The sequence below is a fragment of the Globicephala melas genome, chromosome 15 (genome assembly GCF_963455315.2).
Source record: "Globicephala melas chromosome 15, mGloMel1.2, whole genome shotgun sequence".
NCBI classification, from domain to species: Eukaryota; Metazoa; Chordata; class Mammalia; order Artiodactyla; family Delphinidae; genus Globicephala; species Globicephala melas.
In genome coordinates, this window is record NC_083328.1 from 71,695,824 (window position 1) to 71,711,884 (window position 16,061).

The 16,061-nt window shown below is 49.6% G+C and overlaps 1 protein-coding gene across 1 annotated transcript; it reads left to right on the forward strand.

Moving 5' to 3' along the window:
- The first annotated feature begins 1,381 nt into the window (after positions 1-1,381).
- Positions 1,382-4,747, forward strand: LOC132593546 (WAP four-disulfide core domain protein 2). Its single transcript, XM_060285575.1, has 3 exons — positions 1,382-1,469; positions 2,055-2,198; positions 4,650-4,747. Exons 1-3 carry the CDS (start codon positions 1,382-1,384, stop codon positions 4,745-4,747), a joined length of 330 nt encoding a protein of 109 aa, XP_060141558.1.
- The last annotated feature ends 11,314 nt before the right edge of the window (positions 4,748-16,061 follow it).

The following is a 16,061-nucleotide window of genomic DNA, read 5'->3' on the forward strand; positions in this document are numbered from 1 at the left end:
CAATGGTCACCGCCCCCGCCCCCTTGTGCCCTCCAGCAGCAAAGACCTCCTGGGGCTTAAGGACCTCAGAGTTTGGGTCAGGAAGGATGTTTGAAGGCTCTTCTTGCGGGGTAACTGTGTTTTGGCCTTTAGCAGCCTGCACATTAAAGCTTGATGTGTTCCCAGCAGTCTCCTTACTAGCAGGAGACACCAGTTTTGAAGTATTCACAGCCATTGAGCTACGACCTGTTATGCGCCAGAGCTGGGGTTCCAGTGTCAGGCAGTGTGTATCTAGCCCTGAAGGAGGGCACAGCTGTTCCATTCAGGAACACGCCATTTGTGTTCTCATGGGATTTTTATATTATCAGCATCTTTGGAGGTGGCAACGCAGCAGCTCAGAACAGGGAAGTGATTCACTCAAGGTCCCTCAGCTGGCAGGTGCTGGAGGTGGGTGGGAGTCAAACCCAGACCCCGTCACCCAAAGCCAGTGCCGAAGGCTCCTTTAATTCCTTTCTCTACACCAGCTGTGTGCTCTAGATGTGTCACGAAGAACGTACATTTATGACGGAATGGAAAAGATAAGGGCTTGGAGGGATGGCGACTTGGGATCAAACCTTGTCTCTACAGCTTCTCACGGGACCTTGGGTGGGAGGGTACCCCCTCTGCACATCCAGTCCATCTGTCAGGCACAGCTGATGGCAACAATATCTGTCTGTTCACAGGTGTCTGGGAAGATCCATGACTCCGTGAGACATTGGACACAGAGCTGCACACAGGGAGCCCTGAGAGAGTGTTGGTGTGGAAAAGAGAGGGAGAAACACACATGAAATGGCTCTAGATGTTAATAGGTGTTTCACCTTCCTTGGCCTCAGTTTCTTGTGTCCAGTCGGTTCATTCATGAATAATTTTTCCTGCAGCTCCTACTATGTGCTGTGTATCCCTACACAACAGCTCCACCACGAATCTCTAAAGAGCAATTTTCACTCTGATCTGCTGACCCCAAATCCACCCACTTCATCCGCAGGCTCCTCCCTGTGGGTCCTGCCCTTTCCCCCTCCTTTACCGACAGCGGGCATTACCGGGAGACCCCTGAGTCTCAGAATGGGAACCCCTGAGTCTAGCCCTTGGCCTCCTGCTGCCCTGCCCACGGGCCCCAGGAGGGAGGTGGGGAAGCAGGAGCGGACAAGGGTCCAGCTGCAGCTGGTCGAGCTGCACCCGGTTCCTGGTTCCCACTGGGGCCAGAGTGACACCTGATCCTGGGGGATTGTGAAATGACAGGAGGTGGCAGCCTGCCCCAGGTGCCTGTTGAGTCCTCCACTCAAGCCAGCTGGGCCCCGCCAACACCTCACGCCTCCAGGCACAAGGTTAAACCTCCCATCCGGAGGTGCCTCACTCCTGCACCATGCCTACCTGCGGCTACCTCGGTCACCTAGTTGCCACCCTCTTCCTTGGCCTGCTGCTGCCCCTCCCCCTCCTCTGGCCCCAGGTGAGTGGGGTGGGGAGAGGCCTGTTCCAAGAAGGGGCCGAACCAGGAGCGCCAGGAGGGAGCCAGCAGAGGCTTAGCCTCTCTGGGGACAGAGAAATGAAGATTCCTGGCGTGGAAATGGGGAGACCAATGAAGACTAAAATGCGGGGATCCCTGGTGCCTAAAGGGGGTGACCCTTGGACTGTCAGGTGTGAGGTCCAATGTGCTGGAGGTGGGGAGACCACTGAAAGCTGAAATTTGGGGAGAGACTCTGTGCTGAGGCTGGAGACACAGTGGTAGGAGAGGAACTCTGCCCAAGCTCCAAAGCTCAGCTGTGCGGTGTGGGTATCCGTGCGGGGGTCCCCTAGGGACTGAGGGCTCTGAAGCCAAGGGTTAGTTCACTCCAGCCCTCCCAAGTGTTGGGGACCCCTGCCTAGAGGTGGGGCTCTCTGAAGGCCGTAGGGGGTGCCAGGGCCAGAGACTGAGATTTCTGGGGAGAAATTGAGATTTCTCAATTCCTCCCGGGAGACTGAGATTTGGGACCGTAAGACAGGAGGCGGGCATCCTCTGAGAGCGGGACTGAGTCCCCCACTGCGCGTCCGCCTCCCAGGCACAGGAGCAGAGAAATCAGGCGTGTGCCCCGCGCTAGAGGCGGACCTGAACTGCACGCAGGAGTGCCTCTCGGATGGGGAATGCGCGGACAATCTCAAGTGCTGCCGGGCCGGCTGCGCCACCGTCTGCCAGATGCCCAATGGTAACCCCGGGGGACCCACGCGGGGCGGGGGCTGGAGTGACTGCAGCTCCCGGTTCAGTAGCAGGGGTGCTTCCGACCCAGGAGACCCTGGCCAGGTCAAGGCGGATGGAACCAGGTCTGGCCAGGGCTCTCCCTCCCACAGCCCCGAGACAAAGGCATCGCTGAAGCTCAGCAGGGGTAAAGAGAGGCATCCCCACTCCAGGCTGGATTCAGTGCTCTAGAGAAGGACCCACTTCCAGGACACACTGCGCGGACATTGTTCTCGGAGGTCAGGGGACCTCCCCAGCCAGCTGGAGCTGCAGGGCCGCCCTAGTGAGAGAGCTGGATCCCAAATCCTGGGGAGCACATCCTTATCAGCATTCTTCCCCTGGGGTCTCCCCCAGCCCTGGGGGTAAGACTTGGGGTGCCTGGCCTGGCAAGACTCCCTGGATTCCTCTGTCCAGATGGAAATAGACTTTACAGATTTAAGAGAGCATCTTAAAGATGTGGAGTGAACATCTGAGAGAGAAACGTTGTTGCCCAAAGCCACGCCGCCATCCCTGGCTGTAGGAGTCCAAGCCAGCAGGTGCAGCTTCTGCCTGAGTGGCTGAAGAAATCAGGATCCCTCCCTGAGCACCCCTTCCACTTCTTCATCTTTAAAACACTCTCTTCCACTCTAAGGATTGAGTGAGAGAAAGTATGTGAAGCTTGGGTGTCATGAAAAGTACCTGCTAGAGCTCAAGACTGCCCAGCAGGCCATGGGAGCTCCCATCGGAGCAGGAAGGGGCCTTAGACAGCGTGGAATTCAAGCTTCTCATTTTTCAGAGGGAAAAACTGAGGACTAGAAGCTGGCATATGACTGGGGGTCCCAAGGTATTATGATCACTGTTCTTTATCCAAATACAGCCCCCGTGATGTTCCCACCTTGTGATTTCTCTGAAGATGCCCCCAGGGGCCTGAAAGGTTTGAAACTAGAGACTCAGTCACTTAAGCAGGGAGGTGGGAGGTGGAGGGATGACAGGCCCATCGGGGGCTCCTGGGTCTAGGGCCTCTAACCTGGACCAGAGGGAGGAGGATATTGGGAGAGAAAGACAGACACATGAGAGAGGAGGGGGCAGAAAAGAGGAGTCTCTGCTGTTAGGGGGAGTCTCTGCTGTTCCCTGGTCTCAGATGGACAGACTGAGGCAGGAAGAGGGGCAGGACCAGAGGGCCTCCTGAGCTAGAATCCTAGTTGTGCCGTCTGCTTGCTGTGGGTCCTGAGCAAGTCGCTTCACCTCTCTGAGCCTCTGCTTTCTCGCTGGCAAAATGGGATGAGCATCCCAGATGTGGTAGGGTCGACATGAGGCTAAATGAAATCATACATGTGAAATGTCTCAGGAGAGAGCAGACCCTCCACACACAGTGGCTTGTTTTGTGGGTACCCCGCTCCTGAAGCCCTTCTGTCCGGGGGCAGCTCGGTATTGAGAGCTCCTGCCCTTCTCAGTGGAAAGGGTGACTTTGTGCGAGGAAGACAGCCCCTCCCGCCCTCTGCAGCTCATCACCCAGCTGTGTGCCCGTTTGACACTTGGCTGAACTTGCTCCTGGGGCTTCTGGGCATTGAGCCAGCTCCCTTCTCCTTGACGCTGGAAGTGGAGCACAGGGTGTGTGTGTGTGTGTGTGTGTGTGTGTGTGTGTGTGTGTTAGTGGAAGAATGCGTGTCTGTGTGTGGATGAGTGATTGGGGTGGGAGGGCTTGGTGCTACATGGCTGTCACTGGGAGTGAATCTATGGGAGTGAGTGAAGGGACTGTGGGTGTGTAAGCCCTCACACGTGCACTGCACTTTTCCACTCACAAAGCAGCAGAGTGCATGGTGCACAGATGCTGAAGCCGGATTCCTGGGTTCAAATCCTGTCTCTACCTTGTGTGACTTTAGGCAAATTACTTACTCTCTTCATGCCTTGGTTTCCTCATCTGTTACATAAGGAAATATTAACAATTCCTCTCCTTTTCTTTTAGGATTACTGTGAGAATTAGATGAGTTAATGTACATCAAATGCTATATGCCTGGCACATAGAAAAGGCTAAGTAAGTATTAACTGTTGTAATTATTACAACAAAGGACTTGACTGTGCAAGGAGAAGGAATATATGTCTGTTGCCTCCACTGCTTCCACAGCAACCCCACGACATGCGCAGCGTGGATCTCATGTGGCATCTGAAGACACGGGGCTCTGGGACATTTCTGGCCCCAGGTCACAAAGTTAGGAAAAGGCAGAGCTGGGACTCAAGCTGGGGTCCAATAATCTCAAAACTGTTGGTGGAGAGAGCAGAGGGGAGAGATTTGCAGGCAATCTTCTTACTCCCCTGCAATCCGCTCAAGTAGGCAGCCCTTCTGTTTGTGAAACCAGGTGAAGGGCGGTGGGAGGTCATCCTCTGAAGCGTTCATCTCCCCGCTTCCCCTCTGCCCGCGCCCCTTACTCCTTTTTCTACCCAGAAAAGCAGGGTTCTTGCTCCAAGCTGGACATCGCCTGCCCCCAGCTCAGCCTCTGCCTGAACCACTGCCAGGTAAACAGCACGTGTCTGGCCAGTTGAGATGCTGCCACAATGTTTGTGGGAAGGTGTCCTGTGTCACACCTGTCTTCTGAGGTTGCTGGGGGTGGGGGGAAGCACACTGATACCCAGATGTGATGACACCTGCAGGGGGTTGAAAAGGAGAACCTGAGCTAACACACTGCTGTTTATGTATCTGCCCATTGATTTACTTTCATCCGCTCAACGACTATTCACTGAGTCTCTATCACTTGCCATGCAACGGCTCTAGGTGTTAAGATGCTCTGTGAGTGAACAAATCAGACAGAAAGTTCTCTCTAGGCAGTTTATGCACTACTGGACAATAAACAAAATAAATAAGCAAGTATATTCTGTGGATGCTAGAGGGAGATCAGGGTCCTGGAGAAAAAAGAAAACAGAAAGGGCATAAGGAGTACTAGGGTGGAGGAAGGGGGCAGGGAATGGTGTTGCAGTTTCTACCTGGGACCACGAGTGAGGGCACCACCAAGAAGGCAGCTTGTGAACAGAGAGTGGTGCAAATGCCAGGGGGAGACATGAGGCCATCAGGGGAGAGTGTTACAGCCTGAGGGGGCAGCAGGTGCAAAGTGGGAGCATCTCTGGTAAGTTTCAGGAAAAGCCAGAAGGCTGGCTTTCTTTTGCTAGAATAATTGTGGACGTGTCCACTGAATTCTGCCTGTCTTCTGAGGTTGCTATGAAATGGCCTAAATATTTTTCTCCCTTCAAGGTTACTTCTTTGTACCAGAATGCCTAAAACCTCCTTGCTTATCCTTGAGTTTCAGTGACTGAACAAGGATATTTTGGTATCATTCTGCATCATTGTTTCTTTTTTTTTTCCTGGAACATGGAATGTTTATTCAATCTACAGATTTTTTAAAGGAAGTTTTCTTCTATTACGTCTTGAAATAAATTTTCTGTTCCAGTTGTTGAGTTTTCTATTTGCAACATCAATTATGTTAGGTTATCTTCACTTGTCATCCAGTAGTTGTTAAAAGCGTGTCTACAGGAGAGATTTAATTTCCAGCTTTGCCTTTTGCTATCTGTGTGACCTCAGACAAGTTATTTAACTTCTGTGGATATAGTTTCTATTTGGAGATAACAATGGAAACTACCTGTGTTTGGAATCCCCAAGACCACACTCAGGTTTAATTCATAAAAAGACTCACAGGACACTAAGGTGTAATACTTAGGTTTACAGGAAATTGACACAGAGTCAAATCAACAAAGGGGAAAAATGCACGGGGTGAAGCTGGAAGGACACAGACACAAGCTTCCACATGTCTCTTCCCTGTCCAGTCGCAAAGAATCTGCTTGCTTCCCTCAGCCCAATGCGTCCGAGCAGTTGCCAACCAGGGAAGCTCGCTCCTGCCTGCGAGTCAGGTTTTGACTGTGGTCAGTCACATGGGCGTATACTGCCTGCACGGCTGACCTCAGTTAGGGAAGCCCCAGACCCCAGAGGGAAAGCAGGCATTTCCCTGGTTTAAAATGATTAAAGAAGACAATTTAGGTGATACTGACTCTATTTCACACTTCATGAAGTGGGAAGTCTCCATCCCCGAGGGCCCAGAGAACTGCAGAGGATTTTCAAGGACCCAGAGTTAGGTTTTGGTTTGCTGACATGGCACCCGAGATATCTTGGGTCTAGATGTTTATTTCAACACGGGCCTGAGATCAGATCCAGACGTTCCTACTGGGAGTTGGGTGTCATGTTGATGATCACAAGAGGAGCCCTGAGTCTTTGAGTATTTACCCCCCAGGGGCACAGAGCTGAGCATTCTCTATTCATCAGTCTCAAATGCGTTCACAGCATCCCAAAGAAATGGGGTTGATTTTATAAACAATCCCGTTTTACAGATGAGGGCGCCAAGGCCCAGGAACCCTAAGTAATTTGCCAAACCCAGGTCCTCCTACTGTTGTTGGGGAGGAAATCTTTCTTTGCTTCCCTTCTAGGTTCCTTGGCTTGTTTGGTAAGACAAACTAGACATAAGACAGATGAACAGGAGAAAACCAAATTTCATAGGTAGAGCATCCCCAAAGACATGGGACCCAAAGACCGTCAGGCAGTTGAGGCTTATATGCCATCCTGAGTGAAGGAGAAGGAAGTGAGGATTGGGACTCCAAGGGGAGGAAGATAAATTCCAGGAAGATGAGAAAAGCAGATATCTGCTTAACAAATGTTTGCCACGCTGGGCAGGTAGATAAGTGTTACTGATATTAAAAGTTATCTGGGATTAGCTCTCTTCCTGATACAGGCCCTCTATCTAAATCCTTTAGGCAGTTAAGGGAATAGTAATCGTCTCTTCCTGAGTCTTTTGGGCTTTGCATGTCTTCAGCTCAAAATAACCAACACGCCATGTGGTATATTTTGAGGGGGAGCACGTAATCCGTTCCTCCTCATGGTGAAACATGCAGTAATAATGCCATGGGGTCCGACATCCCAGGTATGTTTTTCTCCAGCATAAGATAGGAATCGAGGTTTTCCTCTCCCAAGGGTGTTTGCCACTGGTTTGAGGGTCCTGGCAATTCACTCACATCCAGACCCTAGGGTCTCGGTAGTAACTGGGCGGGGGCAACATGGTCGTTCCGAGCCTACAAACTTGTGCACACGGTGTGGTGTGCTGCCAGCACGTGGAAATCTAATCTATCACTTCATCCTCAGCGGATGGGGAGAGACTCACGTTTGTTTCTGCAAAAGAAGTCCAGTGACTTGTACCTGTCACAGGCCACCAGTGTGTGATCATTGCAAAGAATTAAGGTGAAGGCAGAGAATTAGGAAGAGGCGCAGGTTAGTGGGAGAGAACGCGGGGCTTCCTGAGATTCAGCTCTTCCCGACCTTGGCTTCCCTGCTCTACTTCCCAAGGTGCGTGGGAAAGGCAGCTTTTCCCTGCGTCTGCTACCCTTCTCCTCCACCCTGCTGAGTCTCCTCCAGGCTTGCTATCAAATTGTGGTCCTGTGGACCATCTTATAGGTGGGGAAACTGGGGCTGGGGACACACCTGTGATGGTGAGCCTGTTAGGAATGCAGCTTCTCAGGCGTCACCCAGACCTGGGGGATCAGAATGTGTATTTACTTCCACAAGACCCACAGGCAGAGTCAAGTCTGAGAAGCGCTGTTACTGGGCATTTGGCCCCAGCAGGCAGAAGCAGGACCAGGGGAGGTGGGGAGATTGCACAATAAACAGGACCCAGCCCAGCTCCACCCCTTCCTCACTCCCCTCCTCAATGCCTGTCCCACCCCTCAGCTGGGATCTGAAAAGCTCTGTCAGCCCCCAGCTTTCCTCAGAAGCCCTCCTGCAAGGCCACGAACATGAGCCAGCTCTGCCTCTCCATCGCCCTCCTCGTCCTCCTGGGCACCCTGGTGGCCGGCACACCGGGAGGTGAAACCAGCAACCAGGTCCAAGGTAAGTCCCAACCCACCTCTCCTCTACAGGCTGGGGGGAGGGGGGAGTGAGGGGAGTCCGTGGAAGGGGCTGGGGAGCAGGGGTGGGCTTGGTGCCGCCAGTCTTCTCTGGATTTCTCCTGGGAAGTTGGGCAGCTTAAACTCCAGGGACATTTCATGACTCTAAAAAGAAATCATTACACTTTCAGCTTTAAAACAAATTATCCTGCCTAACTCTACAAGACCGGGGACCGCATCTCTGAGACTCTCTATTCCTGGTCTCTGCTGTGTCCCTGAACCTCACGGTAGTGTAATAAAAAGGTCAATATTTGATCTTTCTCCAGGTTCCAAGCCCAGGCCTCCTGAAACCCTTGGAATTTACTGTCTTTTGTATGGTAATGAAAGTGACCTCAGATAGCTTCAGGATGGGGCTGGACTCCAGAAAAATCCCATTTGGTGATTAGAGAGTTAGAGCCCTCAACCCCCAGCAGCTCTGGGGAAAGGGGAGGGTACTGAGGGAGAGTTCAGCCACCAGTGGCCAATGATTCAATCAAATTGCTTACCTATTGAAACCTCAATTTAAAAAACCCCTAAGCTTTGGGAATTGGAGAGCTTCCAGGGTGGTGAACATTCGAGGTGATGTGAGGGGGGACTGTCCTGAGAGGGCATGGAGGCTCTGCACCCCTCAACCCCCCTTTGCCCTATGTATCTCTTCCATTCAACTGTCCCTGAGTTTTATCCTTTCTATCAATAATAACCCAGAACTGTCAGTAAAGGACTTTCCTGAGTTCTGTGAGTCGTTCTAGTACGTTATTGAAAGTTGAAAGTGGGGTCCCAGAGCCCCCAGATTTATAGCCAATTGGTCAGAAGTATGTGTGACCCAGGGACATGTAGCTGTCATTTGAAGTGGTGGCTCTCTGATGGCATTGAGCCTTCAACCGCTGGGGTCGGCGTTAACTCCGCGGATTTAGTGTCTGAAGTGAGTTGACTTGGGGGCCACCCAGTTGGCGTTGGAGAATTAGTGGGTGTTGGTAGAGACACTATATATTTGGTGTCAGGGAAGAAATCCAGACTCATACATCCCTGGGCTTTGGTGGCTGGGACGAAGCTCAGGTACAGGGGAGTAAAAGTGGGGGGCAGTGCTCCCAGAAATTCTTACCTGTTACCTATATTTTAAGAGTTCCCTGCAGATGTCAGGTGCTTCATCAAATGGGTTGTAACAGGATCATATACTGCCCTGACCTTACTACTCACCTGCTCTGGGACCTGAGGTCAGTCACTTTTCTGCAATTTCCCCACCTGTACAAGAGATAACTACCAAACAAGTTCTTACAAGGGATTATCCATCATGAATATAGAGTCTTTTCACATTTCATGCCCAATAATGTCCTTTTTCCACCAAGATGTCTTAGTCTGAAAAGATTTGTCTACCTACCTCCTTCCTTCAAGAAAAAATATTTAGGGGTCAATAATGACATTATTTCTCCATTATTATTGCAAGAAATGCAACACTTCTGTGACTTTGCTCTTGGGGTCAAGGCTGTGCTTCTCCCAGGCTGTTAGAATATTAGTAAAAACTCAAGGCCCTTCCCCTTCCCCCCATGTCTGACTATTATTTTATTATCCTCTCAGGATACAGAACATTAGAGCTAGATTCATAATTATCCAGGCGTGCTGCTATCGAACGCACATTTGTGTGCCCGTCGCACAGTGAGGCCAAACAAACCGAAACGTGTGAGTTTGAAGCAGAGAAAGGTTTATTGCAGGGCCATGCAAGGAGACTAGACTGGCTCATGCCTTAAAAACCCCAAACTCCCCCATGGTTTTCAGGGAGGGAGAAGTTTTTATAGGCAAAATTTGGGATGAGAGCTGCAGGGTGTGTGACTTCCTTCTGATTGGTTGGTGGTGAGGTAACAGGGCAGTGTTCCAGGAATCTTGTGCTCAGCCAGAAGTTACCATCCTCCACCTGGGTGGGGGACTTAGTTCCTGCAGAAGAACTCAAAGATATTGATAAGTATATTCCTTCTGTAGGAACCTGGACACTATTGTTTCTTGACTGCTTCTCCTTGGTTTCTGCATTCCCTCACATCCCTGATTAGCAACTGTTTGAATCTGCTGGTTGGTATTCTGGAAGGTCCAGGAGGCTGACGCCTTTTTCCTGCAAATAAGAAATGGAGGTGGAGGGCGACACAGAAAGGCTTTTGTGCCCAGAACCCCACAGGGTCCTGCTCAGTTTCAGTGCCCCCTCATCAAATAGACATTTAACTAACAAGAATTTAATTATATTCATTCTACTCAGTGTCGGTGCACTTGGCATGAGCATGAAATGGGAGATTCATTCATTTGACAAATATTTATCAAGCCCCTACAAGCCACTGTTCTTGGTATGGGGACGCAGCTGTGAATAAAACATAGCACAAGAACCAGTGCCCTCTAGAAGGAAGACAGACAATTGAGTAGGTGGAAATAGTATACCAGGTCATGGCAAGTGTCTTGAAGGTAGAGAGTGATGGGGATACAGGAGGCTGTGCTCTTTCTGTAGAGGGTCAGTGAAACCCTCTGTGATAAGGAGGCGTTGAGCAGAGGCTGCAGAAAAACGTGCCTGGTGTGTTTGAGCCACAGTCCGGACCAGGGTGGCTGGAGATAAGTGGGTGAAGGGGAGGGGAGTGGAAGGGGATGAGGCAGAGAGGCCATGGGGGCAGGTCCTGGCCAGCTTTGTAGGACTTTATAAGAATCAGAATTTGAGAGAGATGGGGAGTCACTGAGGGATTGGTCACGGGAGCAATGGGTTAGGACTCAAGTTGTAACAGGATCCGTGGGGCTGCAGTGCGGAGAGTGGCCTCTAGGGGGCGAAGGGCAGAGACAGAGGCCCATGGGCAGGCTGCTGCTGTGGTCCAGGTGAGCCACGATGGAGTGTGTACCTATGTTGTTCCCTGGGTTGATCCCAGTTCTCTTGAATAACATGAATGAGTTGCTCTGTAGAGGATAATTCTGTTCCTTGATTAAACAATTAATTATCTTTCCTTTGCTGTTTCCTGATACAAAAATGCAGTAGTATGTGTTCATTATCTAAAACTTAGACAATAAAGAAAAACATAAAAAAGTAAATCAAGATTTCCAAATCCTGCAACCCAAAGGTTACGGATACATCCTTCTACTCTGAGGTCCTCATGTACAGGAACGAATTGACTTGCTCATCCAGAGATGAGGAGGGAACAGTGCAGCCCCGTGTCCTCTGGAAGCACAGCCTTCCCTTTCCTCACCTCCTCAGCCTCCAGAGAGGATGTGCTCCACCTCCGTGGCAGGGCTGGGACTAGGGCAAGGTGAGAGGCACTCACCTCCAGCGCAGAATTTAAAGGGAGGCTAAAAAACTTATAATGCAGATAAATCATAATTGATTGCAATAGTGTAAAAAATCAAAAATTAATGCAAAAATCCACCGTGCACTCCATGTGAATGTTTTAAATAAAGACAGGATGTGACCCTGCACTTGCCTGACCTGCCTGTTTGCTTCACTCTAATCCTGGCCCTGCTCGGCTGAGACCAAGAGCTTTACATTGAGACCTGAATACGCCTCATTCCTGATTGCAAGTTCAAGTGAAAATATTATCTTCTATCAGATGTAATTTTCTGCTTCAAAGAGGAAACTCTTCTTTTAAATAGAGACTTGCCATTCCTTATGTTTAAGAAAGCAACTTTCTAATCGATGCCAAGGTTTTTCTCATAAATGAGAGCTTTCCCTCTGCTCTCTGGACATTTATGTGATTAGCCTGTGTTTCGCAGGATTTTCTTTTTAGTTAATTGAGGGATAGAGAAGTCTGTGGCTGAACAGACACATTGAATGATGCAGAGAACTTGAGTTCCTATCTTAAATGTTTCATCCAGATATTTTACATGTTGACAACTTATGTCTAAAATATATAATTATTTTTCCAATTTCTGACCAATACACGTTTTAAAACATTACATAGAATAAATGTGTTCTTGATATACTGCAGTTCTAAAAGGAAGCCATTTACTTAATCTGAGGCGCCAGAAAAGAAGCATCATATGTCCCAATGTTGGAAAACCTGACTGTGTGGATGTCCAGGGTGGTCCCTGGGGACTCGTCTGTTGTGCATTGGTGTGGGTGGGTTGAAGGGCTTTAATGGGCAATTGTGTCCAGAGGTGATTTTTAGCTTGGACACTGCCCTGGAACATTAAATTAAAATTGAATGAGTGCATCTAACAATTACTCTAATAACTAATATTTATTGAGTATTGATCGATTGCCAGTTACTTGACGGACATCATCTGTAATCCTCTCAACAAGTCCCTAAGGTTGAGATTATTATGCTCATTTCTATGATTAGGATGCTGTGGCTCAGAGTGGTTACTTGTCTTCCCTAAGGTCACACAGCCAAAGAGTGGGTCCTCAAGACCTTAAAGAATATAGTCCAGGGATCTGCACTAGATGTTCCTTGAGACTTGGAGGTACTGGGGTAGGAAGGGGTGAGAGAATGGCTGGGGGTAGGTAGTGAGAGCGCTGAGGATGGGGCTCCAACCCAACACCCAGGTTTCTTTTAATAAGTTTTTCTTTGAAAAAAGGGATCTGTTGCTAAAAGAGGGATTGACACTCGTATCTTCACGGCGGGAGTTTTAAGCTTTGCAAAACTAATATGTCACTGGATGGAGGGCTTCTTTTACTCCACAATAGGCTGCAACCATTTTCTGATGTCAATACATATTCTTCTACAATATAAATGTACTCATTATAAAAATTGTGGTATATTTTATTTTAAATATTTCTTCTTTCGTAATTGCAAAAGGAATATATGATCATAAGAATTTGAGAGGAGGGCTTCCCTGGTGGCGCAGTGGTTGAGAGTCCGCCTGCTGATGCAGGGGACACGGGTTCGTGCCCCGGTCCGGGAAGATCCCACATGCCGCGGAGCGGCTGGGCCCGTGAGCCATGGCCGCTGAGCCTGCGCGTCTGGAGCCCGTGCTCCGCAACGGGAGAGGCCACAACAGTGAGAGGCCTGCGTACAGCGCAAAAAAAAAAAAAAAAAAGAACTTGAGAGGATATAAAGATGTGTAAGGAAAGTTTTAAGACTCCTCTGCTTGCTATGTGTTTGTTTTTCCAAACCACCAAGCAATTCTTGAATTCTCAGGGCACACTGACTGGCTTTCCTACCATCATACCAGTTCTAAGGCCAGGAACCTGGAAATAGTGTCAGATTCCACACGTTAAGGACTGTGTCCCACAGGTCTCCTTCCATCTTCAGATGCCAATTACAAGTCCAGCTTGTCACTCATGCTTCTGACCAACAACTACATACCAGAGGTTCCCACAAATGCCGTGGAGTTAAATTAATTTGCTTGAGCGACACAGACTCAGGGAAACGTTTTACTTACAAGATTAACAGTTTAACATAAAAGAATGTAGCTCAGGACAACCATATGGAAAGGCTGCATAAGGCAAGGTGAGGGGAAAGGGCACGGAGCTTCCATGCTGTCTCTCATCAGTACACACTCCCCAAATCTGCTCCTGTTCGCCAACCAGGAAACTCTCCAAATTCAATGCTTTTGCGTTTTATGGGAGGCTTCATTACATAGTCATGACTGATTAAATCATTAACCATTGGTGACTGATAAACTTCCACCCACTCTCTTCTCCCTGGAGGTAGGCGCTTTGGGATGTCGGTTAAAGTTCAACCATCTGATCAGGCACTTGTTTCCCCTGGCAACCAGTCGGCATCCTTGGGTCACCTAGGGGCTTTCCAAAAGTCACCCTCTTCACATAACTGAATACACTTTTATTACTCTCCTCACTTAGGAAATTCCAGAATTTTAGAAGCTCTGTGCCAGGATGGAACAAAGACCAAATATATTTCTTATTATAAATCACCATATCACACCCTCAAAATTCTAGTATTCCCGCCCCCATGAGATAGCCAAAGTAAATACACTGTATGTTTTTCTATGCCTTTCTCCATTACAGCATGATTCTTTTTTTTTTTTTTTTTGTGGTACGCGGACCTCTCACTGTTGTGGTCTCTCCCGTTGCGGAGCACAGGCTCCGGACGCGCAGGCTCAGCGGCCATGACTCACAGACCGAGCCGCACCACGGCATGTGGGATTTTCCCGGACCGGGGCACGAACCCGTGTCCCCTGCATCGGCAGGCGGACTCTCAACCACTGCGCCACCAGGGAAGCCCTACAGCATGATTCTTTCACACTTTTTTTAATAGTGGAAAATTTCAACCATACCCAAAAGTACAGAAGGTTATATAGTAAACCCGATGTACACATTGTTCACTTTCAGCAATTACCAACATATGGGGAATATTGTTTAGGTATGTCCTTTTTTTCCCCCAGAGTTTTTTAAAGCTAATCTAAGGCATCATGCCAGTCATTCCATAAATACTTCATGAAGGGTGTATGGTTTTCTACGTCATCACCATGTCATCCTCACACCTAACAACAGTAATAATAATGCCTCAGAAGGCAGACCATTAAATGGAAGCTTCACATTTCAAGCTCTGCTAATGCCCCACCCCCAGCCCCATCATTCTATTTCAAGACACTGTTGGTTTCAGTTGCCGACCCTGTAGACCGAGCTGTGATCACCATTCTCATAACTGACCCAGAGCCCGTCCCAGTCCCTGCAGCCCTGCGCCCTGCCTTCTGCCTGGAGCCTCCCTACACGGGTCCCTGCAGGGCCCTGTTCATCAGATACTTCTACAACGCCAAGTCTGGGCTCTGCGAGACCTTTGCTTACGGTGGGTGCAGAAGGAAGCAGAACAACTTTCTGGATAAGGAGGACTGCATCAGCACCTGTGGTGGCCGCAACAGGGCCCGGGGTAAGACAGGGGGCAGGGCAGGATGGGAGGGGAAGGTCTGGGGAAAGAGGTGGAGCTCAGGGGGCCACACGCCATTCACAGCTGCACAGTGTCTTTTCCCCCTCACTGCTGCCCAAGAGAAGTGGCTGCAGTGTCCTGTGAAACCACAGACTGAGCACATCCTCCAGGGGCCAGCTTGGCGGACGGTCACAACTGGAATCGCCCTCTAGATAATCGAAGCCACTCATCTCCTCTCCTTTTTCAGATGGGAACACTGAGGCAGCCACCCTCCACAGTGGGTCTGCAGTGCTCCTGAGTGCCCCACCTAGGCTTGGCAAACTGGTTTTGTTCTCGTTGGTCATCCTAGTGTCAGGAGTACTGTGCTTTCTCATTTCTGCGATGGTCAAGGCTCTGTCAGGGTGTAGACTATCAAGGTCAGGGGCTTCAGTGATGGCAATCAACAAGTTCCTTTCTCCTTGCAGAGAGCCGGGCAGCTGGGCTCCCCTGAGATGGTGAAGTCCTAGGAGGCCCCACACAGCGCTAGGCTCTGCCTTCTGAAAGAACTGAGCCTCTTCCTCTGCTTCCTTCTCAGACCTACCCTCCTCAGCAGAGCCCTGCCTCTTTCCTCACCTTCATCCCACTCTCCACCATCACTGCACTCCTTGGAGGGGGCAGTGATGGAAGTTCTGGCATCCAGTTCCGAGCGTCAGTGGTGGCAGAGGACTTTTCAATAAAGAAACCCCTTTTCCCCACAGTGATGTTGAATATTTATCTGTCTGTGGCTTAAATCTTATATTTAATAAATTCTTTTCCTAATTAAACTAACTGGAGTGGATTCTGTTGTTTGCAAGTAAGGACCTTCACCACTAGGGTCCATGGAAATGGTGGTCCTTCTCATTATTCTGCAGAGCAGCCAGCACCTCCCCTTTTCCTGTCCTCAGACTGGGCCCTACCAGGTATAGGAAGCAAACCCATTACAGCACCATCTACCTCTTAATAGTCACCCCAAGCTACACAAAAACCTGGGTGACAGACACCTCAACATGAAAGCTTTCGTTCTTCACTTCTTGGACCAGGTCAAATTTGGGGACAGGTTGTTCTCCTGGACTCTCAGAAGGAGAAAGGAAGGAGCATGAGAC

What these genes read in the sequence shown, in the direction of transcription:
- LOC132593546 (XM_060285575.1), top strand. Translation starts at nt 1,382, where the DNA reads ATGCCTACCTGCGGCTACCTCGGTCACCTAGTTGCCACCCTCTTCCTT. An exon ending in CCTCCTCTGGCCCCAGGTGA is followed by an intron (nt 1,470 to 2,054) that starts GTGGGGTGGGGA and finishes TCCGCCTCCCAG; the next exon opens with GCACAGGAGCAGAGAAATCA. An exon ending in CGTCTGCCAGATGCCCAATG is followed by an intron (nt 2,199 to 4,649) that starts GTAACCCCGGGG and finishes TTTTCTACCCAG; the next exon opens with AAAAGCAGGGTTCTTGCTCC.